Here is a 24,151-nt window from a genome sequence, read left to right on the forward strand (position 1 = left end):
GCCCTTGATCCTTTGTGCCCTAACCAACTATGTAAAGATTGTCAAAAATAAAATAATTGCAAAAAAAAAAAAAAAAGTCCAGAGAGAGAACGAGACAGAGGGAAGGAAAATAATAACATTGGTTTGTTTGATAATAATTGGAAATATTTTTGTGCTTGTTATTTGCACACTAAAAATAATATTAACAATGCTATCTTGAGAGCCTAGCACTAAAGTCCTCGCTTTGCATATGCCAGCATCCCATATGGGCACCGGGTCATGAGCCAGCTGTCCCATTTCCCATCCAGCTCTCCGCTTGGGGCCTGAGAAAGCAGTCAAGGACAGCCCAAAGCCTTGGGATCCTGCATCTGTGTGGGAGACCCAGAAGAAGCTCCTGGCTCCTGACTTCATATCAGTTCAGCTCTGGCCGTTATGACCACTTAGGGAATGAATCAGCGGATGGAAGATCTTCATCTCTGTCTCTCCTCTATATATATCTGTCTTTCCAGATTTTCCAATAAAGATAAACGAATCATTAAAAAAAGAATTTTATCTTGATATTTTCAAATGTTTTCATTAGTTTTTAGCTATAATTTGTCTCCAATATTGGTCAATAAAATTTTTTCAAAATAATTTTTATATTCAGTATTACTATTTTTGTTTTGGTCCCAGTGCAATGGTTCAATTAGCTAATTCTCCCCTTGCAAGTGCTAGGATCCCATTTGGGTGCCAGTTCATGCCCTGACTGCTTCACTCTATTCGCTCCCTGCTTGTGGCCTGGGAACACAGTGGAGGACGACCCAAGGCCTTGGAACTCTGCTCCTCTGTGGAAGACCCGGAAGAAGCTCCTGGCTCCTGGCTTTGGATCAGCTCAGCTCAGGCTGTTGTGGCCATTTAGAGAGTGAATCAACACAGGGAAGATCTTTTTCTCTGCCTTTCCTTCCCTTTACAAATCTGCCTTTCCGACAAAAATAAATAAATCTTTTTTTTAAAAAAAAAGTTTTGTTTTTACAAAATTATCTTACTCTTCTTCAGAGTGGCTTTTTCCCCCTTCTATTTTATTTATAATTTTATGATACAATTCCATAGGCTCTGGAATTTCCATTACACCTTCCCAAATCCCCTCCCACAGACTGATTTCCCCCATATTATTGCGATAGCATGGTCCTTCATAAGCAGTCATAAGTCCATCATTGTGCTGTGTAAGTGTGTCCTGACACTGCAGGTGTGGACAATGGCAGAGAGTCCGGCACCCTACTGTCAAGGTGCCTCTAACAGTTTCATTGGGAGTCCATCTTGGATCTGAAAGCAGAGATGCATTGTATCCTCATATCTGGATATGATAATCTCTATTATATAGCTACTATACATCCCCTTAAATGAAAAGCCTTAGCAAGCACTTAAAAGATCTTTTTGATTCCTTCAGCAGATGTTTGTAAATCATGTTTCTTACAACTGAGAAAAAGTTGTCTTCCAGGAGCCTGGGGAACCCGGTCAGCTCTAAGCGCATGCTATAAATGCTTTTCATCTTAATCATTTTGGTGTTAACACACCCAAATATTTCAGTGCAGTCTGTTCACAGGTGGCCTGCTCCTTGGCCTCGGCCTGGCACCCCACTGCTCAGCTCTCACAGCTTTGGCCTTGCTCTGAACACCAGATCACAAGGACTAAGCTCACCATGACCCTCTGTGTGTTGTCACGTGGCCCAGGGCTGAGTTCTTCCTCATCTCTGTCTCCCTGGCTCTCATTTGTTTGAAAGGCAGGAAGAGGGAGTGACAGACACAGAGAGCTCTTATCTGGGTCACTCCCTAAATGGCTGAAGGCGTGTACGATGTCCTAGACATACTGGATTGGAGTCAGGCGTTTTTGTTTTTTAACTGGAAAATCAGATATGCAGAGAGGAGGAGAGACAGAGAGAAGATCTTCCATCTGCTGATTCACTCCTCAAGTGGTCACAACGGCTGGAGCTGAGGTGATCTGAAGCCAGGAGCCAGGAACCTCTTCTGGGCCTCCAATGCAGATTTTAGGTCCCAAGGCTTTTGGTTGTCCTTGACTGCTTTCCCAGACCTCACGCAGGGAGCTGAAAGGGAAGTAGAGCAGCTGGGATACAAACCGGTGCTCATATGGGATCCTGGCACATGCAAGGCTAGGACTTTAGCCCCTGGGCTACTGCGCTGGGCTGGAATCTGGCGTTTTAAGAAGAACCCCAGGTGACATGGCAGAACATTAAAGTTTGAGAGGCTCTGGTCTGAAAGACAGTTCTCATGAAAACCCCATATATTCTCCACCTTTTCCTGAACATTCCCTTTTCCTGAAACCTGGTTCTGACCCTGCCACTCTTCCCAGTGGCATCCCTGCTCCCTGCTGTACCCTCTCGCCAGGAGCATGCCGGTGAGGTAGGCATCGTCCTGGGCTGCCTGCCATTGGCTGCCCTTCCTGCAGCTTCCGAAGGTGAGTGTGTTCAGGTTATTCGCCTCATGTCCAGTAAGATAACTTATACGGTTGGGGAAGCTGGGACATCGACCTTCAGCTTAATGTATGGTTTTCATGATAATGACCATTTGATCCTCTCAGGGTTTTGGTTCAGATGGGATTGCCACATGGACTTGTCTTTGCTCATTTCTATCGGGCCCTGTCATCGCCAAGCTTGGTTGATAGAGACCCTTTGGTACATCCTAGCCTTGTCTGGCCTGATCTGTCTCGCACCCCGCCGTAGACTGGACCTGCTCTTTCCTGGCTGGCCATCCAATGTCCTGCTCTCCCAGTCCCCTCCTCTCCTTCAAGCAATTTGTCTTCCATTCTGCTAGGACATTTACTTCTAGGGTTAGACCTTGACCTTCCTATAAAACATAAAAACAGCCCCTGACCAAAAAAAAATCATCCTCACAGTAAGTCCAATTTCAATTTCAAGGTGCCATTCTCCAGCGTGCTTGCTTTCCCAGTCTCTCTTTGGACTACACCAGGACCCCTGATGTATCAGTTCATCCACTATGCCATTGTCTCTCGCCCCCTCACTTCCTCTTCATTGTGTTTAATTCTATGGTCATGGACACAGGAATTCTCTTTCATACACGCTGTCCCATTTCTTTCGGCCACATTTTCCTGGACAAATTTTGGTTAACTTTAACTATTTGCCTATACCGTATAGTTGAACCCAAGGGAAACCTGTACCGGGGCTGACTTGCTTACTTTAAACACACAATCATTAAACAAGTGATCCTCCCGCGTTGCCAGGCAATTTCCTCAGCCCATTGTTAGTTCTCCTAGATGTCTATCTTACTTCCCCTTCTCCAACTTTCTCCACCCTCTCTTGGCCCTAGCGATGATGAATTTTACCTATGAACTGTACTGGGCTAAGCAAAGCGCGGAGGGCTGCAAAAGCATTCATTGCCCACACCCACCCACCCTCAGCCCCGCCCCATGTGCCTGCAAGGGTGTCCCCACAAGAATTAGGACAATAAAGATCATTCTCACCAGTGTGAGTAGCGACCACTCAAATAATTAAGGTCCTGATAGAAAAAAAGAAGGGCACATTTCTTCTTTGCTTGAGCTGGAACCTCCTCGTTCAACAATATTTTCAGGTCTTTTTGTTTAGAATTACATGGCCACTTTCCTATACCTCCAGCCTGCTGACTCTTCCTGAACATGAGGTACCTCAAACCTTCACGACCACGTGAGTCGGTTCCCCTTACTAAGCATTTTCCTGTCTATCTCGAGAAGATACTAGTAGTCCTCACAGGGTTTCTGAGAGATTCTAAGGATGCAGAAATCCTTACAAAGATTAGGATGAACTTCCAGGATACTGACTTCAGCCTGGCCCACACCCAGCAACTGTGACCATTTGAGAAGTAAACAAGTGACTGGGAGAGCTCTTTCTCTCTCCACCTCTCTTTCCTTCTCTGTCACTCTGTCTCAAATAAATGGGATAAATCCAAATCCAAATTAAAACATCGATGAGGTACCACCTAACACCAGTTAGATTGGCCCACATAAACAAGAACACCAACGATGCTTGCTGGCGAGGATGCGGGGAAGAGGGAACCCTACTCCACTGCTGGTGGAGCTGCAAATTGGTACAGCCTTTATGGAAATCAGTTTGGAGAACACTCAAACAACTCAAAATCTGCATACCATATGATCCAGCAATAGCACTCCTAGGAAGATATCCAAAACACCTGTTTTACGACAAACCAACATGCATCCCTATGTTCATAGCAGCACAATCAGTAATTGCAAAAACATGGAAGCAACCGAAATGCCCATCAACAGAAGATTGGATAAGAAAGCTTTGGTTCATCTACTCCATGGAATACTACTCAGCTATTAAAAAAAAAAACAAAATGCAGTTCTTTGTGGCTAAATGGGCCCAACTGGAAACTATAATGCTAAGGGAAATGAGCGAATCCCAAAAGGTTAGATACCACATGTTTGCCTTGATTTAACTTGTAATTTTTGTTTGGTTGTTGGTTATTTTTTGAACCTGTCATTGACACTGTCTCAACCCAGATGTTTCGAAGAATGGAACTTGCATTATTTTTTTTTTTTATTTTTTTTTAAAGATTTATTTTTTACTATTTTTTTATTGGAAAGGCGGATATACAGAGAGGAGAGACAGAGAGGAAGATCTTCCGTCCGATGAGTCACTCCCCAAGTGAGCGCAACGGGCCAATACTATGCCGTTCCGAAGCCAGGAGCCTCTTCTGGGTCTCCCACGCGGGTGCAGTGTCCCAAAGCTTTGGGCCGTCCTCCACTGCTTTCCCAGGCCACAGGCAGGGAGCTGGAAGGGAAGCGGGGCTGCTGGGATTAGAACCGGCGCCCATATGGGATCCCGGGCGTGCAAGGCGAGGACCTTTAACCACTTGCGCCACCGCGCCGGGCCCGGAACTTGCATTATTTTTAACATATTGTTTACCCAATACTATGTCAATTAATTCCATAATGTTGTATATTGATACTGAGGTTTTGTTGGGGCTTTTAACTGACCGGATCTTTACTCTGTTAGCCCTATCTTCAGACTAGAGAAGGTCTCCCCAAGAGGCCACTGAACTTATCTGGACAATAAGACGCTGGACTTTATGCTAGATATGTGTTTGCAAGGAACGAATCTCAACTGAACTTGAACTGTGGTTATGCAACAAGGTGGAGGAATCCACCATGGGGGGAGGGGTATGGGAGGGGTGGGGGGAATCCCCAGTGCCTATAAAACTGTATCACATAATACAATGTTAACAACAATAAAAAAACAAACAAACAAAAAAAATAGAAAGAGATGAAATAAAGGAAGAAAGAAAAAGAAAAGAAAGGAAGGAAGAAAGAAAAAGAAGCTGTTGGGAGGAAGTAGGTTAAACCGCTCGGCCCTTGTGATACTATTATCTCATCCTAGAGCGCCGATTCGAATCCCAGCTGCTACACTTCTGAACCAGTTTATTGCTAATGCGCCTGTGGAAACAATGGCTGATGACCCAAGTACATGAACCCCAGCTGAGCACACGGGAGCCACAGATGGGTTTCCTGGTTTCATCCTGGTCAGCCCCAACTATTTATGCCATTTTGGGGAATGAAGATGGAAAATCTCCCCATTTTGATCTGCCTTTTAAATAGATAGCTAAATAAAACTTTACAAAAAATTATTTGTTCATTTTGAAAATAGAGTTGCAAGAGAGAGAAGGAGAGAGAGAAATAGAGATCTTCCATTTGCTGGTTCACTGTCCGAATGGCTGTTAAGAGCAGAGCAGCGGCAGGCCAAAGTTAGCAGCTGCGTTCGAGTTTCCCATGTGGTGGCAGGGGGCCAAACACTTGGGTGGTCTTCCATGGCTGTTCTCAAGCCAGTTTGTAGTTTCGTGTTGATGTGGTCTAAGCAGGTGGCTAGTCCAGGATTCAGAGTGTGGAAGTCATACCTCCTCCACCTCTGTAATCCTTTCTGCCCACCTGTGAGACAAAGACACCTCCATATTACCTGGAACCCGGGGGAGCAGTGCTGCGTGATTGCCTGACCACTCCCCTCCCAAGCCCCTTAAAGCCCATGCTGGGGAGGGGGCTAGGGCTCTCACAGCTGCTCGCTCACGCTTCAGCTTTCTGGAGCATTTCAGCTCCTGGACTTTAGCACATCAGCTTGTTCTCCTGCTTCCTGCGGACGGTCTCTGAGGACAGGGACAGCAGTCTCTCTCCCTTGCCCTTTGCCTTCCTGGCTCAGTCTCCCTGAAAATGGCCATGTTTGTCTATATTCCTCACCCTCTCACTTGCTTAACCTAGGTCAGTGCCTATGCTTAAAATGCTTTTTTAAGTGAAAGGCAAGAAACTTGGATGTAAATGTTTGGCTCAAAGCTGGCCCACGTCACTGTGATCACTGGGAAGTTAACAGAATGGGGCCATGGCTTCATTTCACCCCGTACATTTTCATTATATATATAAATCTATCCCTTAAGTCAGACAGAATAATAAACTTTCCAGTTCTGAAATCTGTGATAAGCTTGGAGTTGGAAGTGTGTTGTGCACCTCGAGTTTTGTCAAGTCCATTTCCCTTTAGCTTTAATCCCTCCAAGAGACAGTGGCTGCACTTCTTGTTGAACTCTTGGTCTACAGTGCATTCCTTCCTTTTGCAGAATATTCAAACAGCAAGCCCACTCTATGGGATTGACGAATGGCTTCTCCTCAGCCTTTACCTTCTGTAGATGGACTCAAAGTTACATTGACGTCAGACAAACCAACCAAAGACAGGCAGAGGGTTGAGGGCTTCTGGGAGTTGTTGGAAAACGTAACAGAGGGTAAGGAGAGGAATAAAAGCATGTTGAATAAGAACTTGCATTTCCAAGAGAGAAAAGTCTCCTAGATGAGTGATGTATGGAAATAGCTTTCTTCCTGGTGGGTAACTTAACTAATGAAAACTTCCTTTATAGATGGAAAGTTCCCTCCACAGGAGAACTTTTCAGAGCAGTAGGGCATTCTCAAACAGGTCAAAATAGTAGTGCTCATATTTTGATATTTTGGAGTGGGATATATATATGTATGTTTCTTCAGGTCTTCTACAGCCATATTTTAGGGTGACGCATCTTGATCCTAAACATCAACTAAGTACCACAATGGATGGTATACAATAGGATCTTCTTCTTTTTTTTTTTTCCAGAGTGAAAGTTGAACGCGTAAATTGTTCCATCTCGAACTTCAGCAATAAAGGACCTGCTCAGCATTTTCCACACGATGCTGAAGTTAACTTGAAGAGCAAACTAAACACAATGGTTTTTATGAAGTTTTAATAGGAGCACTTGGTTTGGTTTTTTATTTTGCCAATCATTTTGGTCTCTGGCCTCTCTGAATTTTATGCAGGGAAAAGGAGTGAGCACAGTAGGCTGCAAAAACCTTCCAGGAATACAGAGTGGGCAAGAAAGGACATTCTTGACCTTGAATGTCATCATCTAAATAGATTAACTTTAAGCTACCTCCATAAAATAGACCTGCTAGTTAGAAGAGCAGCTTTATCTGTTTCTCATCTAGATTCACTCTGCAAGCATTTATTGAATGTCTTTTCAAAGAGACCTGGGTGTGTTAAAAAAAAAATACCATGTGCACTGCTGTGGAGCTGGTAAATTCAGAGGTACCCTACTTTCCCAGCGGCGTGATTAAGATCTCTGTTTTGATTTAGCAGGTTTTCTCAGGAAACTCTAATTTCCAGTGTTTATGTTGCTTTAGAGCTTTGAATCAAGAAACAGAGAAAGGCAGTTATGGAGGTGTGAAAATGTTCAACTGAGTAAGAGTTTCCATTGCTTTTGAATTCTTTCTGCTTCTTTACTATTTCATGGGTTTCACCCAACCCTTCACTTTTCTCTAAATATGATCAAAGATTTATACTCAATTCTAAAGTGGTTCATATAAACTTTATAAATGAAGTTCCCAGCCTGGTCGAGTGGAATGCACGTCGCTGTGACTAAATGGTTTATCACTTTTCTCCCTTGACTCCTTCTCACTGCCCTTTTCACTCCGTGAATTTGTTCTTTATGTGAATTTTACTCAAGGGTTTTTGAAATGACAGGCAGTAACTTTTCACAAATCACAATAACCGATCTTAGGGAACACATTTAACCCTGAACACAAAATAAAAGCATTTTTAAAGTACCTCTTTTTCATGCTTTAGCTAAGATTTCTGTTTACTTGTGCTGTTTGCTCAGTAATGTAGCTTACAAAGGCGTGTGTCTTCCCCTGCAGCTGAGTTGTATGGGTTTTCTCAGGATGGACTTCCGAGGTATCTACATTAAGGGAAAGCTTCGCAAACATAAGTTAGTTGACAATGTCAACCCAATAGCAGTGATGCTCTGTCCACCCATGCCTTGGTTGACCTAGGTTCATGCTAATTAAAACCAAAAGGGAAACCTGGCTAAACCAGTATGTATACCATGCTTTTCAATGATCATGTGTTTCAATATCAGGAAGGAACAGGGTTTGATCTTTTGGTTCTCCAGCACCCTAAGACCTTAGCTCCTGGGGGTTGGGCTGTGTCATCGTAGCCTGTGTTTATGGAGTTTCTGGCACAGAAGCTCAGGGGACAGGGAGGAAGTAAAACTATTCTCCTCATTTGACTGAGAGACAATTGAGGACACAGCAGCCGCCTGAGATGCTGTCACTTGCAAGGGGTACAATCTCAGATCTTCTATGTCCTCATATATGAAATGGCAAGAAACATATACAAGAAAGTATATCTGATCTCTCCATCTTGTTACCCAAGAGGGAACACCTCAAAACCTTGTTTCTGCCTTGAATGATGGAGCGACAGGAACAAAGTTTGTATAGCATTTGTTTTTAATCTCAAATTTCTGACTTAAGAACTTCAAAAAAATTCTTGGACTCTCCAGAATGATTGGCACTTTTCTTGTATTTCACTGGAAATGTGGACTCCTGTTTGCCTCAGGATGAGAACTGGTGGTGAGGTAGGACAGACCCAGGGAGGGCAGAGCTGGGACCTCAACCCTCGCCCCCCAATCGCCCATGGACTAAAGAGTGGATTGGAAATTAAGTTCATCAGCAGTGGCCAATGTTTTCACCTGATGGTGCACAAAGTGAAAAGCCACTTTCTCTGCCGCTTACCACTTCTGTTGTCCTAACACCACGCAGCTTCCTTTGCCTGAGGTCGTTCTGCCTCTGCTTCCCAAGCTCATTCAAGCTAACTCAACAGCATCAGTGATATTGCAAGAAAGAATGAACGAACTCGGGCCCATTGCTGTCGTCCGTGTTCGGCTGTCCCGGACACTGTGTGCTGTGCTCCCTCGGAGCAAAGACGTTGGCTTGAGTAGGATGAGTGGGTGGATAACTGGGAGACTATTTTTCGAATACTAGGACATTTCTCATACCTTCTTCTCAGATGCACTTTTGCTCAGCATTAATTTGGCTCATAGCAAAGTGCTCAGTAAATACCTTTGATTGATGGTTTCTATCCATCCCACCTTCCGTTTGAAATCATGGATACTGAAATCCTGCTCACTTAACAGCTAAGCTGTCCCGAAGCACCTAAGATGCTGACAGCCCATGAGAGTCATTCGCCTGCCTCTGGCATTATAGCATGGCTTTTATAATTGCTGTCCTTGCAAAAAATCTGCTGAGCTGTCTTTCATAAGGTCTTTATTAAAACTGGGCAGAACTAGTTGCAGCCAAAATCACAACTGGAGTGCATGCAGATGGATTTTGGCTGGTTGAAGAGTGATTTTCCGGTTCATTGTAATGGTAAATGACCCAATTCTGACAGTATTCTTTGAACACATAACACATACAGAAGCATGATTTGTTACTGTACATGCTCAAAGCGCTGTTCACATTCCTTTTCTGTCCTGTCACCTTGTTTTGCTCTATTATGCTGTATTTCCATCACAAATATCTAATATCCCTTTTTTTTAAAAAAAAATTGTTTTGATCCCTGTGCAATGGCTTTATTGGCTATTCCTTCACTTTCAAGTTCCGGATCCCATATGAATGCTGGTTCGATGTACCAGCTACTCCACTTCCCATCCATCTTCCTGCCTGTGGCCTGGGAAAGCAGAGGATGGCCCAAAGCCTTGGAATCATAAACTCATATGGGAAACCTGGAATCCTAGAAGAAGCTCCTGGCTCCTGACTTCGGATGACCTCAGCTGTTATGGCTAGTTGGGGAGTAGACTAGAGGATGGAAGATCTTTCTGTCCCTCCTTTTCTCTGTAAATCTGCTTTTCCAATAAAAAGAAATAATAATTTAACAACTTTTTGTTTGAAGAGTTAAACTTTTCATTTAGTAAACATTCAGTGTTTTCAATGTAAATTAAAATATGCCATCTCAAAGGTAAAATAAAAGATGAAATTAACATGTAAGTTAAGAAAGAAAACTATATTTTACTTGCAACATTCCAGAACTTTTATTAATGCTATTTAAACAGTAAAAACAAAAAGTGAAATGCAACAAATAAAAGTATTTTAAGCATAAATAAAGAATATTATATGTGTCATGTGAAGCTCAAGTGCTTTAGTTTTAATACTGATATCAGAAAGTGCTTTCAGGTAAAAGAAAATTTGTTTCAAAGACAGAAATTGTGTTGGCTGCTGAGAACTCAATTCAGGGTGGAACCTCACTTTGGTTGGAGAAAACGAACTATTTGAACCATCACCTGCTGCCTTCCAGCCTCCGTGCTAAGAAGATGGTGAGATAGGACTTGGAGGTGGAAATAGCACTTGGGTCCTGCATGTGGGACGCTGGCATAGTACCCTGCATTTTTACTGCTAGGGTAAGTGCCCACTCCCAATTCAAGTCTCTTCCTGTCTCCTTGTAGGGTATGCTGTAAACCTTACAACTAAAGTTTGTCTTTCTTAAAAGATGTAGTGTCTTGTTTTGTTGTTGTTGTTGTTGTTTTGTGGGGTTTGTTATTGTTGCTTGTAAAATTTGTGAGCAGGTAAACCGCATTGTGAGGCACCGATTCATGTGGGAAAAGTGACTTCCTGAATCTTCAAAGAGACTGAGCTGGACTCTACCCATGTTCACACAGAGCCGATTGGGACTCGTATTTGTGCTTTTGTGCACCAGTCGTGTGTGTGTGTAGGTGCTACCCACTTGGGCTCTGTCTAACAAGGATTTCTAGATTCCAAATCTTCTCATGCAGGGGGCCATTTCCTTATTGCTTCCCCAAAGCTTACTTATATCTTATCTGTCTCTTTGTTCTGTCTGTATCTAGTTAACTGGTTAAGAAGAGTAATGAAACAGCAGATCTTTCTATCTGCTTTATTCAATTGCTTCATTTACCCTCAAAACACTCTGTATCAAGAAAGACATTGCTTTTATAAGGTAGTTATCTAACATTAACATTTAAGACTTAATTGAATTCTTTTAATTTGCTTGGACTCCAATTACGAAATGCAAAACTTTAACAATAGAACTTCTCTCATCTTTAAAGTTTTATTTCTCATTTATTTGAGAAGTAGAATAAACAGAGAAATGGAGAGAGTGAGAGAGATCCTCCATCCTCCTGTTTAGTCCTAAACAACTCCCCACATCCAGGTGCAGGCCAAGTAGAAGCCAGGAACCTGGAACTCCGTGCAGGTTTCCACGTGGGTGCAAGGGCCTAGGAACTTGGGGTACCCTCAGCTGCTTTCCCAGATCCTTTAGCAGGAAGTGGATCTGAAGTAGAGCAGCAAGGATTGAAGCCACCGGAAGAGACCACCAAAAGTATGTGAATTATAACACTTTGTCACTTTTTACCATCTGATTTTGAAGAATTCAAGATTTGAATAGTCCACACTGGGAATGATCTGGGCAATTAGATGTCATTTGACTGTAAGTGGAGCTGTAAACTGCAACTTTTTTCATTGAAGGCAATTGGCAACATCTGACACACCCATGGGTCGAATACCTGGCACATGGTGGGCAAACAATACTTGTCAACTCTGTGAAGAACTGCTTTCTGAAAGGAGTATGAGTTGGCTGTCAGAGTTGAGTGTCCTTCCTGGCTCTGACATTTATTTACTAAGTAGCCTTTAGGTAATTGACTTAACTTCCCTATGATCCAGCTTCCTTATCTAGAAAAAGGAGATAATTCTTACCACACAAGGTTGCGAGAAATACTGAAACAATGCACGCAGTGTTTCAGCCAATGATTCGCCAAGCTTTAAGAGCTAGTATAGAAAAGACTTTCTTCTGTCCCTCACGATTTCCTTAAAACTTCAGCCGGTCTCTTTTCACATTCACCTTGCTTCACATTCAGCCAGCTCGCATTAAGCCCAGACCTTCCAGATCTGTGCTGCCAATCAATGGTGCGGTTGATCACCACATCAGAGCCGTAGACTTGCCTGTCATGGATTGAACTGAGTCCTCCAAAACGGCATGTGTTGAAAGCATAACTCTGATACTCAGAAATGCGGCCTTATTGGAAAATGGGAATTTTCGTAGACGCGATCAAGTTGGAGTAGTGTGAGGATCAAATCCAAAGCTATCGTGCTCTTTCTAAAAGGAGGGAGGTGTGTTCACAGACACACACACAGGGAGAGCATCATGTAAGTGCAGAGACAAATATTGAGGGGATGTATCTACAAGCTGAAAGAGGGGAGAAAAGTCCTGCCCAAGAACCCTCAGAGCACTGACACCTTGTTTTCTGGCTTCTAGTTTCCATAACTGTGAGAAAGTTAATTTCTGTTTTATGCCAAAAGTTTGTGGTAATTCTGTTGTGCTAGAATATTTATTACTACTCTCACCATGAAAGACGATTTAAGTCCAACTCTGGGCTTGGTAGTAATCTGTGGAATAGATAGAGACAGCACCTAATTTGGGATAATTATGGATAAAATCTGACATTCACAGGAGCCGGGGCTGGGAGTAGGCTGGACTGCGCCAGGCTGCAGCACCCACTGGCACATGCAAAGGCCAGAACCGAGGGCACACCATGCCAAACAGGGCCATGGGTCCTGCTGGCATATGTAAGATTTGGGGCTGAGAGCAGGCATGGGAGGAGAACTTGAGGAACTACGCTGCTAGACCACAGCTCCTGCTGAGGAGCAAATCAATGGAACTGGGGGCTGTCAGGGCAGGCCAGGCTGTAGCATTCATCCACATTTGTGTGGGTTGGGTTTGGGGGCAGGCTGGGCTGGGCCAGCTAACAGCATCTGCTGGCATGCATGAGAGCCAGGCTGAAGTGTGGACCAGGCCCAGCTGGGCTAGGCTGCAATACCTGTCAGTGAAAGCTAAGACTGTAGGTGGGCCATGCCAGGATGGATTGAAGCACCCACAAGCATGCATAATATCTGGTGCTAGAAATGGGCCTGGTAGAAAAAATCTGGGTGTACAGAACATCCAGATGGATGCATGACAGACCAGGACAGACCATAGCACATGCTGGCATATGCAAAATCTGGGGCTTGGGGTGAGCCTGATGGGGGTGATTTGTGTTTATCTTAACTAGACTGTAGCAGCCACTAGTGTGCGTGAACACTGGGCCTGTGGCTGTATGGGCTGGGCTAGGCTGCAGTACCCATCAGTTCTCATGAGAGATGGGGCTGGGAGCAGAGCTGATCAGGCAGCTACATCTGCCAGTATGTGTGTTGGCTGGTGCAAGTGACAGATCAAACCTGACCCTACACTGGCTGGCGCACATATGAGTCAAGTCTGAGGTCATCCCAGGCAAGGTTTTTTGGGTGATTCCCCAGCTAGACGATTAGATTCAAACCCCAACCACAGGAAGAATCATAATATATGTAGTCTGACCTTGGAGTGCATGTATCAGGACTAAGCCTCCTCAGTCGCTGGTGTCTGTGCAGTGGACAGTATATCCGGAGAGATGCGCACAGGAAATGTGATGGCTGGCTCATCTGGACCAGTGGGGATGTCGAGTGGCTTGGAGAGATGTGTCTGTAAGAATTCAATGAGTGAGAAAGCATTTAGCATAATGATTAAGATTCCTGCTTTGCTTTTTAAAAAAAGATTTATTTACTTTTGCTTGAAAGAGAGATTTACACAGAGAGGAAAAGACAGAGAAAAAGATTTTCCATCTGCTGGTTCATTCTCCAAATGGCTATAATAGGTAGAGCTGGGCTGGTCTGAAGCCAGGAGCCAAGAGCCTCTTTTGGATCTCCAACTTGGTTACAGGGAGCCCAAATCATTGGGTAATCCTCTGCTGCTGCTTTCCCAACACATTAGCAGGAAGCTGGATCAGAAGTGGAGCAGCTGGCCCGTGAAATGGCTTCCACATGGGATCCTGGCACTTGAAGGTGGAGGATTAGTCTGTTGAACCACAACACTGGTTCCAGGGTTTCTGCATTTCACATTGGACTGCCTAGGTTTGATTCCCAGCTCTAGCTCCTGACTGCAGCTTCCTGTCAATGCAGTGATGATTCAAGTGCTTGAGTCCCTGTTAGCCACTTGGGCAACCGTAGATCTTTGTTTCCTGTTCCTATCTCTATCCTGTGCCCACTGTGGGTTTTTGGGGAGTGATAAATAAATCACAATAAAAAATAAATAATACATTTTGAACTTTAAAAAAACATTGAGTTGCAAGGAACAGAGTAAAGTTATTTTAAAACTAAGAAACTTACCATCTCACATAAGGAGTCTAAGGGAAAGAGGTTTCAAGATTGGTTACTATAAAAGTTCAGTTATATCAGAGTTTTGAGTAATTTTACTACACTTTTTGACTTTCCCCTCCTAGTTACAGAATGCTGCAATTCCAGTCATCATACCCTTGCAGAGGAACAGCCACAACCAGAAAGGTAGGTTTGTCCCTGGCCTTCTCTTTTCAGGGAGGAAATACCTTATCAGAAGCTCCTAGCCGACTCTTTTATGATCAGCCCTAACCTATTAGGTTTGGGACTATCAGAGGTAATAAACATGTATACCCATAGCTTTCATGGTTACGTGGTTTCAGTGAAACTACGAGTATTTGATGCCTGGTTTTATTATATAACCAGTAGATAACGTACCAATATGGTACTGGTTGCTTAGATAGTGTACCAAAAACATACCTATGGATACAGGTGATACGTTTATATGAGAGGTAGTTGATGTAAGTCATGTGTGGCAATTATGCTGGTTTCATAGACTGGTATATTTTAGGCTTCATTAGCCTTCACAATGACATCCCCAATGAATTCTGTCTCTTAGATTCATGCTCAGTGGGTTGCTATCCCTTGCAGCTGAGATAGCCTTATGACTTGCTTTTTAAAAAATGTTTATTTATTTTTGTTGGACAGTCAAATATACAGAGAGGAGAAGAGACAGAGATAAAGAGCTTCCATCCACTGATTCACTCCGCAAGTGGCTGCAACAGCTGGTGCTAAGCTGTTCCAAAGCTAGTACCCAGGAGCTTCTTCTTTCAGGTGTCCCACATGGATGCAGGATCCCAAGGCTTTGGGCCATCTTCAATTGCTTTCCCAGGCCGCAAGCAGGGAGCTGCATGGGAAGCAGAGTCGCCGGGACATGAACCAGTGCCCATATGGGATCCTGGTGCATTCAAGGAGAGGATTTCAGCCACCAGGCTACTGTACCAGACCTGTGATTTGCTTTTGAGCCACAGACTATAACTGCGTTAGTCTGTATTTCACTGTTATTATAAAATACCAGAAACAGCCTCTAACTTATAAAGCAGTGAGATTTATTTGGGTTCGCTGTTCTGATTAAGGCCAAGGGGCCACATCTGGTGATGGTCTCGCTGGCAGAGTTGCAAGGAAGTAGGGAAAATCACATGACAAGAGACAAGGAAGATCCATGTGTGTCTGTCTTCTGATCTCTCTTGCTTTTCTTCAAAAGCCACTAGTGTTCAATCACGGGAACTCTACCATGATGATCTTTTCTAAGCACCTTCCAAAGGCTCCACCTGTAAACACCCCAATTTCTTAGTGGCTGGGATTGAATCCCTTGCTTGTGCCTAAGTCCTTCATTGATTAGAGGAATGGAATTATCCTGGTGCCTTTAATATCCATCAGATCTTGCCACCTCCTGCTCATTTCCCTGAATGTTTGTTGAACTCTCCTGGGGTTGGGAGTCAAGATGTGTCATGGTGACTATTTTTTTGTGACAGTCATGTTTTCCAGGCCCACAGCTGATGCTGACTTTGCTACAGTCACCTTGGCTGTTTACCAGCGAAACTCTGTCTCTCATTGTGCTGGCTGCTTTTTGGTGAACTTCCAAGAACAGCCTGTTTGTATGTTTGTCTGTTTAGGGTTTATGTTGAAGAATTTGGAGCACAGTATTCCAGAACTGCTTCTGAGGATTATCTAGTGGTTCCGTTGTTGCTAACATCAATAGCGGGCCTTCTTCTTCTCCCTAACAAGACACAGTCAGAACAGAGAGCAGATGCACTCTTCTGTCCTGGGGTAGCCCTAAGGCTTCGCCTACTAGTGGTGGACAGAAGCTCTCTATTGATGGGAACGAGGGAGTCATTTAAAAACTCATTAGGATCAAAGCTCTCTTTACAAGTTCCCTCAAGAGGTCTGGCAAAATCTCTACTGTCTAAGATTCAAGGTGCTGGCCTTTATAATCCTAGCTTCCTTTGTTAGCTGTGCAGATTAGGCCCAGAGCCAAGACCTCTTTTAGGCATCAAAGTACTAGAAGGAATATTGGAAGTCATTACTAGATGAAGTGGACTTAGCCCCAAGCAGTTTCAGATTTATGACAGCATCTTGAGTATGTTAAACATGTTAGTACCAAACGGTAAGGTTTCTCTGGCAATAGAGTGCTTAGTATTAAAACTCAGACCAATACCTTAACTTGGAGGCAATTTTGACATATTATAAGGATCAGACAAGTAGCCAGGAGCTGGAAAGTTCCCAGTGGCAGTCAGGGGTATTTTATTACTTCAGCTAATTTCAAGAACAATGTATTACTTCATCTCAAGCATGTTAAGTTATTGGAGATTCTATTTTATTGAGAAAGGCTTTCAGAAATGTCACAAAGGGACGAGTGGGCGTGCATTTGTTCTTAAAGCCTTTGAGGAGACTGCTGAAAACAGGGCCGAGGAGGACTTAAAGCTTCACATATTTTTCCCTTCTGGATCTGATGCTACTAATGGAAAAACAATTCTGCATTTCTTGAGAGAGGATCCTAATCTCCCTGGGTTCGTGTGCGTTCAGAAACCAAGATTGTTAGAGTGGAAAACTTTGCCAATGGATAGTTTTTCCAGCTTGAGATCTTCGGTTCAATAATGGACAGTTAAAAATCCAAGGAGCTGGGACTAAGTGACTTCAGGCACGTGCACATGCCTTTGTGGGGCACACAAGTCAGGCGTGTCGCACTCCCATTCCTCAAGCAGAGAGCTGTTGGGAAACGACGTGAGAGAAGACGTGAGAGAATTAAATGTCTTCAACAATGCCGAATGCTTCCTTTTCTTTCCTAAATATATCACCCCCTAAATCTTTTTATGGATATTCCAAAGTGGAGATGACAAATTTCAGGAATTTCCCGGCAACTTTGGAACTACCTCACTGGCTTTCTATTCTGTTTTTCAAACAATTCTACTACCTGTGCAGTCAATTCTAAGATGCAGGCGGCTCTATATCCCAGTTGGTTTTCTCTAGGATTTTATTTCAAAATCTTGTGCTTCTATCCTGATTACTTCCTCAGCTGGAAAATTGGTCCATATCCTGAAGTGAAGGGAAAGGAAAAAGGAAGTGGTCTCCATTGCCGCGTTGGTGGTCTACCGGGCCAGCTTTCTGTCAGTCCTGCTCACACAGTCCTGTACTCCTCTCTCGGGTCCTTCTGCTTTGATGAGCAGCACTGAATCTTCAGTGTCTGTCTTGCCTGTGTAATCATATCAGCCAAGGTTATAGCTGGGTGCAGAAATCAGAATAGGGATTTCTGGCAGAAAGGGATATTCTGCTTGCAAATCCTGCAAGAAAATGCATGGGTAATTTTTAATGCAGACTATACATATAATCACCCAGGACCTAGAGACTGCACTCTTGGGTTGAAAGAAAACTTAGGTTCACGCACACAAAACATGTACATGAATGTTCCTAGCAGCTTTGTTCAGCACAGCACTGGACTGCAAATAGCATTGATATTCTGCAACAGGTGAATGGTTTAACAAACTATAGTACATTCCACACCACAGAATACCACAGTCTACAATAAAGATGAGTGAATTACACCCACAAATCTCAAGGAAAATTAGTCTGAGTGAAAAAAGCCAGTCACCCAAATTTAAAACTGCATAGTTCCATTTATAATACTCTTGGAATTTCAAAACTGCAGAAACAGAAAATAGAACGGTGACTTTCAGGGTTTGGGGATTTGGTGGGAGAGAGGCTATGAGCTTATAAGGAATGACAGAAGACATTCTGACGATGTTAGATCCTTCCATAACTCAACTGCGCCGAATGTACAAAAGCACACTTGCAAAAAACCTTGTAGATCTGAACACACACATGTATGCACAACTGAGTAAAAAACTTAGAAGAAGTAACTGTGCCAACTTCTGTTCTTGTGTTGTGCTACAGTTCTTGAAGATGTGCTCACATCACTCTGTTCTTACAAATCACTCGAGTGTAAAAATACCAATTAAAAACTGTTACGGGGGGCTGGCACAATAGCTGAGTGGCTTAAGTCCTCACCTTGCATGCACCGGGATCCAATATAGCTGCCAGTTTATATTCTGGTGCCCCCACTTCCAGCTCTCTGCTTATGATCTGGGAAAGCAGTAGAGGATGACCAAAGCCTTGGGACCCTGCACCAGCATGGGAGACCTAGAAGAAGTTCCTGGCTCCTGGCTTTGGATGAGCTCAGCTCTGGCCATTGTGGCCAGCTGGAGAATGAACCAGTGGATTAAAGATCTTTATCTCTGTCTCTCCTTCTCTGTAAATCTTTCTTTCCAATAATAATAAAGAAATCTTAAAAAAAAATGTTTATGGGACTTGTATGACAACTGAACTGGCTAATCCTCTGCCTTGCAGCTGCTAGCATCCCATATGGGCACTGGTTTGTATTCTGGCTGCTCCACTTCGAATCTAGTAAGAAAAAAACAAACAATCATGTTTACAAGTATGGTAGGGACTGGAGTCAGAGGCGCATCACCAGGAGCTGATGTCAAGGGTAGCCACCCTAGCTGCAGATAAGAATTCAGGAAACTACTCCTGCAGTTGCTGCGGCTACATTGCTGCTACCCCTTCTGGCTCTCACAGCCACGGGACTGGTAATGAGAACCCCACTAGCAGGCTGGCTGGCACAAACTCTCATTTCAGTGAAATGAGAGGCAGAAAGCTTACTTGTTTCACTGTCACCTGACAGACAGAGCAGGAACATATTGGATTGGTAGAACTCAGTTTGCTTTCAATATGTTAGATGCAAAATGATCTGGGAAATGTGGGCTTTGGCATTGTAATTTTTCCAAATAGCACATGGCATGAAGCATGAGAAAGTCAACTGTAATATCTACTATAACTAACCACTAGGCATGTGACACTGTGAGTTGATTCATCTTCCTCATCCTCAATTTCTGAATCTATGACACACAATCATTATCAGATTAACACTGTAGATTGATCGAGACATGATACATGCCTGGCACATCTTATATGCTTTGGCGATCCATGCTAGTCATTGTCAATGTTTTTTCAATCTGCAGAGAAAGGAGACAGTTTTGAGGGGACAACAGGGCATTGCTCCTGAATACTTGGTTTTGACTCAATGGTAAGAGATGAGAGATGTGCTCAAAGTTGTGTAACATGAAAGTACTGCATCCAACCAGAGAACATGGATTTGGTGGCTTCCTCTGGTCTTCCTGCTTGGTATTGAATTACAATGAACATGCTAGAAAAGTCATAAAGTGATGAACCATCACATCACCTCACACTGTGGCTCCGGAGAACGCTCTCTCCTCTCTTGTTGAGCCTTCGGCATGGCGTTCAGATATGATTTGGAGCTTAGCAGGTAGGGTAGAAAAGCATCCAATCAGCAACAACATTTATCTGCTTCCATTAAAATACACCATGATTTTGCTGAATATTAGAATATCCAGAGTATTTTTCCCTTAAGTCATGTACTTTGACCATTTTTTAAAGAGATTATTTGAAAGACAGAGTCGCAGAGAAAGGGAGACAGATCTTTGATCTGCTGCTTCACTTCCCAGGTGGCCTCAATGGCTAAGGCTAGGCCAGGGCCAAGCGGCAAGCCTGGAAATCCATTCCGGTCTCCCAGTTGGGTGGCAAGGGCCCAAGTCCCAGGTCTCCTTTGCTGCTTCCTAAGGTACATTAGCAGAGACCTGGACCAGAATTAGAACAGCCTGGGCACAGAAAGGCATTCATATGGGATGCCAGTGTTAGAAGCAGCAGCTCAACCCACTGCACTATAGAGCTGGCCCCTTGCTACCAAACTTTGGTTTAAGATTTATTTTTTTTTTTCTTGAAAAGCAGATTTACAAAGAGAGAAGGAGAGACCGGAGAAAGATCTTCCATTCACTGGCTTACTCCCCAAGGAGCCACAAAGGCCAGAGCTGAGCAAATCTGAAGCCAGGAGCCAGGAGCTTCTCTCACATGGTTGCAGGATTGCAAGGCTTTGGGCTGTCCTCAACTGCTTTCCCAAGCCACAAGCAGGGAACTGGATGGCTGGTGGGACTGTAGGGATATGAACTGGTGCCCATATGGGATCCCAGCCTGCATGGTGAGGACTTTAGCCACTAGGCTACTGTACTGGGCCCTGGAACAATTTTTTTGTTTTTTTAAAGCCTTAATACTTCTGCCATTTTGGTCTAGACCATCATTTGTTGAGGCAGGATATTTGGTGCTTTGTTGGACACTGAGCCACAAATCTGGAGTAGCAAAACTCCAACTATAACAACAAAAAGATGTGTGCAGGTGTCTGTCCCTTGGGGTGTTAAATCCCTCAGCCCACATTTAGGAAGCACCATACCAGAGTGAAACAGTGAGGCCCACGGCCCTTTGAACCTTCTGCTAAGCAGTCTGTAGTTTTTCTTTCAGTTAACCTAATTTTGTTAGCCGGCCTGAATATCACTGGCAAAATAACAAGCACTCCCACAACTAACCTAGCCTTGTCGAAGAAGCAAGCAAGAAAACGCATCTTCCTCCTAGCAGTCGGCTGTCATTCACATGATGATGTCAGATTGGGTAGTTCAAAATGTGAGTGCACTTGGTACTTGGAGACAGGCTGCTGCAAGAGGTAATTCAGTGAAAACGTGCTCATTGGAGCATAGAGACCTTGGCAACCGGAAGCTTGGGCACGGTCACACACACAGAGGGAGGAGGCGGCCTCCACAAGGTCAATGTTTGGGGACAAGGAGGGCATCCCCCAAGGGCCCTGAACGCTGCCCATCTTCCGCAGCCTCCCAGACGCTGTGGTTCAGTCACCTTTCCCGTGGTATCTCGCCGAGGCAGCCCTGGCAACCCAGTAAACTGTCTTCAGGGAAGTTTTCTAGAGAACGACTCTTCATTGTTCAACCTCCCATAGCCTGTCTGACCTTAAAGATGTTCCAGCCTTCACAAGGTTCATCTTCCTTCCGTTGACTTCCACACACCTGCTGGCCTGCTCCACTGCTTTCCCTGTCCCAAGGTGCAGCTGCCAAGACGAAAGCCTCTTTAATTAGACGCCGACAGCAGGTGCCACACTTTGCTCTGGAGTTGTTCTTTGAAAATCGGAACCTGCAAAGTCTCCACTGAGAGGCCCTGTAAGGCTGGTGGACTTCAAGACTCCTCAGCCTAGCCATAGAACAGAAACCAGCCATCACTGTCAGTGCTCCACGCCTGGCTGTGGCTCCTCTCAGCATCCTCGGGGGACCCCGGAAGCGCCTGGAGGAGGTGGATTCGGGGTTGCCGCCGCCGACCGGCCTCGTCCTCCCTCAGGCTGGCCCAGGCGCCGGCCCCAGCAGCCTCCCGGGCCCCGGTGGGCCGGCCCTTCCCGCGCGGCCGGCGGCGAGGCGTGGCGAGGCGGCAGCGGCGAGGGGGCGGGGCCTGCCGCCGTGGCGTCGCCGGCTGACGCGGATGACGCGGCGCCCGCCAGGCCCTCGCGGCCCGGCCTCCCGGGCGGCCCTGTCAGACGGTGGCTGCGGGCCGCGCGGCGTGCTCGGGCTCCTGCAGCTCCCGCCTCCCACGCTCCCAGCCGGCTCGGGCCGCGCGCGCTCCAGTCGGCTCGCCCCGCCTCGCGCTCGGCCGCACCGGGCCGCCCCGCCGCTCCATGGCACACGCGCAGCCGGCTCGCTGCCCCAGCCCGCGGGGATCCGGGGATGGCGGCATGGCCAAGTCTAGGAAGGTGGCGCTCATCACGGGCATCACCGGCCAGGTGAGTGCGCCGGCGGGGGGCGGCCGGGCGCCGGGGACAGCCCCCTCTGGCCGTCCCGGAAGGTGCCCGCCGCGGGGAGGGCGGGCCCCGAGTGTGCTTGGGGGTGTGGGCTGCGTGGAGGGGTGCACCGAGCGCGTGGCTCTGGCGCACCTCTGGGCTGGAGACCGCTCGGGATGCGGTCCTTGCACCCCGCGTGCCCACGCCCCGCGCACCTGTGCGCCAGGTGACCCGCGCTGGGAATGAATGGTCTCGGAATGTCGTTCTTTGCAGGGTTGCTAACCTTGAGCGGGCTTAGAAAGTAGATAAGGGTCTCCCTGGCTGTTTGGGTCCTCCCCACTTTCCACCCAACGAGGAAATTTCCAGATTAAATAAATATAAAGCAGTGCTGTGGAGTCGCAGGCTAGGAGAAGTTGCAATCATGGGAGCTTCAGAGATTCACGTGTGTGCTTTTGGAGGCGTGTGGGACAGACTGGACCCGTGGAGGCTAGGGTTCCATTTCCAAAGAAAGGCCATGGTTGGCAGATCCTCAGGTGGGGCTGTCCTGCAGGTGGGAACTCTGTGCGGTAGGCTGGCCCTGCCTGGTTTGTGACATTTATCACTTGCGACAGGTAGGCCCTGGTGGTGGCCAGTACAGGACGCGCGATGAGAATCACACCTGATATGTATTGTACTTAGCCTATTCTACTCAGTTGATTACTGTTAACTCATTTGTTATGGCAACGAACTCCCCACGGCTATACTTTTAGTCTGTGCGTTATAGATGTGGACTTGAAGCATCAGTTTTTGGGTTCTCCTGCGTCTTTGCTTTGCGTGAGGTCCTTTCCGTTGACAAGCGTTTGAACGCTTCCAGGAGGTGGGTAGGGCCAGGATCTCCGGTGTGAGACCACTGAAGTTCAGCCAGTTGAGGCAGGGCAGGGTGGCCAGCATGGTGGCTTAATGAGCTGATCTTCTGTGATGCCAGCATCCCCTCTCAGGTGCTGAGGACAGCCCCCTACCCTGCTCTCAGCCCGAGTTCCTGCCGATGCCCCTGGGAAGGCAGTGCTCTATTGGCCGCACCACCCTCGGAGGAGACTGGGAAGGACTTCCTGGTGGCTCTTGACTTTGGCTTGCTTGAGAGGTGGCTGTTGGAACCGTTTGGGGATGGAACCCGTGGGAGGAAGGTTCCTTCTCTCCCTCTGTCACTCTTTGATTGGGGCCTACCTATTGCCTTTTTTTCTAATGCTGGGGACCTTAATGCTGATGAATCTTTCCTAGTTTCTCAGCTTTGATCTGAAACTTGCATGTGCACCACGTTTACATAATCTCTTGAAAGCCTATGATTGTAAAAGAAATTTGTGAAGATGTTGATGCATTGTATTAGTATGACTTATACCACTCCGAATATGAACCAGTACAAATTAGAAACCCCAGCTTCGTTGGCCTCTGAGAGCAGTAAATCAGGTTGGTACCGGGCGGCCACTCAGGTGTGGAGTCCCTGAGTGTCTTCTGCTGGCAGGCTGTCGCAGGGACTGTGCGTGAAGCGTGGTGCTCAGCGTTGCCCTCCTGCCACAGGTCTCTTTAGCCTCCTGCTTTATTTAAGCACCTGCTTGGCTGGCAGGCCTTCTCCGGGGGCTGCCTCGGTGTTCCTAACTTGGTTGCAGCGTTTTGGCCCTGTCTGCAGTCGTGCTGCTGACATCTGTAGGCCTTCGCACAGCAGCGGATTCTGCTGGTGGACTCACTCTGTTCTATGTTTTTTGTTTCTCTTCTAGGACATGAGGCCCACCCAGGGTACCAACATCTCTGGAGGCTTGTGACTTTAACACAAGGATGGACTCTTTATTGTACATTTTCTTAATACGGCTGCTGAGAACTTTACCGTTTATCTGTAAATGGGTGTTTATCTGTAGCTCTCTCTACAAGGCAGGTGTATCTTGTATCCTTGTTTTACACCAGAAACTGAGGCAGGTTCAGCTTGTTGTT

The 24,151-nt window shown here is 45.6% G+C and overlaps 1 protein-coding gene across 2 annotated transcripts in view; it reads left to right on the plus strand.

Annotated features, from left to right (window-relative positions):
* The first annotated feature begins 21,965 nt into the window (after positions 1 to 21,965).
* The window catches only part of GMDS (GDP-mannose 4,6-dehydratase), a 550,131-nt gene continuing 547,945 nt past the window's right edge, over positions 21,966 to 24,151 (plus strand). For both annotated transcript variants that reach the window (XM_040984105.1, XM_040984104.1), the window contains exon 1: positions 21,966 to 22,192. In XM_040984105.1, coding sequence (XP_040840039.1) covers positions 22,088 to 22,192 — 105 coding nt within the window. In that variant the 5' untranslated portion in view covers positions 21,966 to 22,087. The remainder of the gene's footprint in view (positions 22,193 to 24,151) is intronic.

The sequence above is a fragment of the Ochotona curzoniae genome, unplaced genomic scaffold (genome assembly GCF_017591425.1).
Source record: "Ochotona curzoniae isolate NIBS_2020 unplaced genomic scaffold, NIBS_Ocur_1.0 contig_4064, whole genome shotgun sequence".
In the NCBI taxonomy this organism is placed as follows: domain Eukaryota; kingdom Metazoa; phylum Chordata; class Mammalia; order Lagomorpha; family Ochotonidae; genus Ochotona; species Ochotona curzoniae.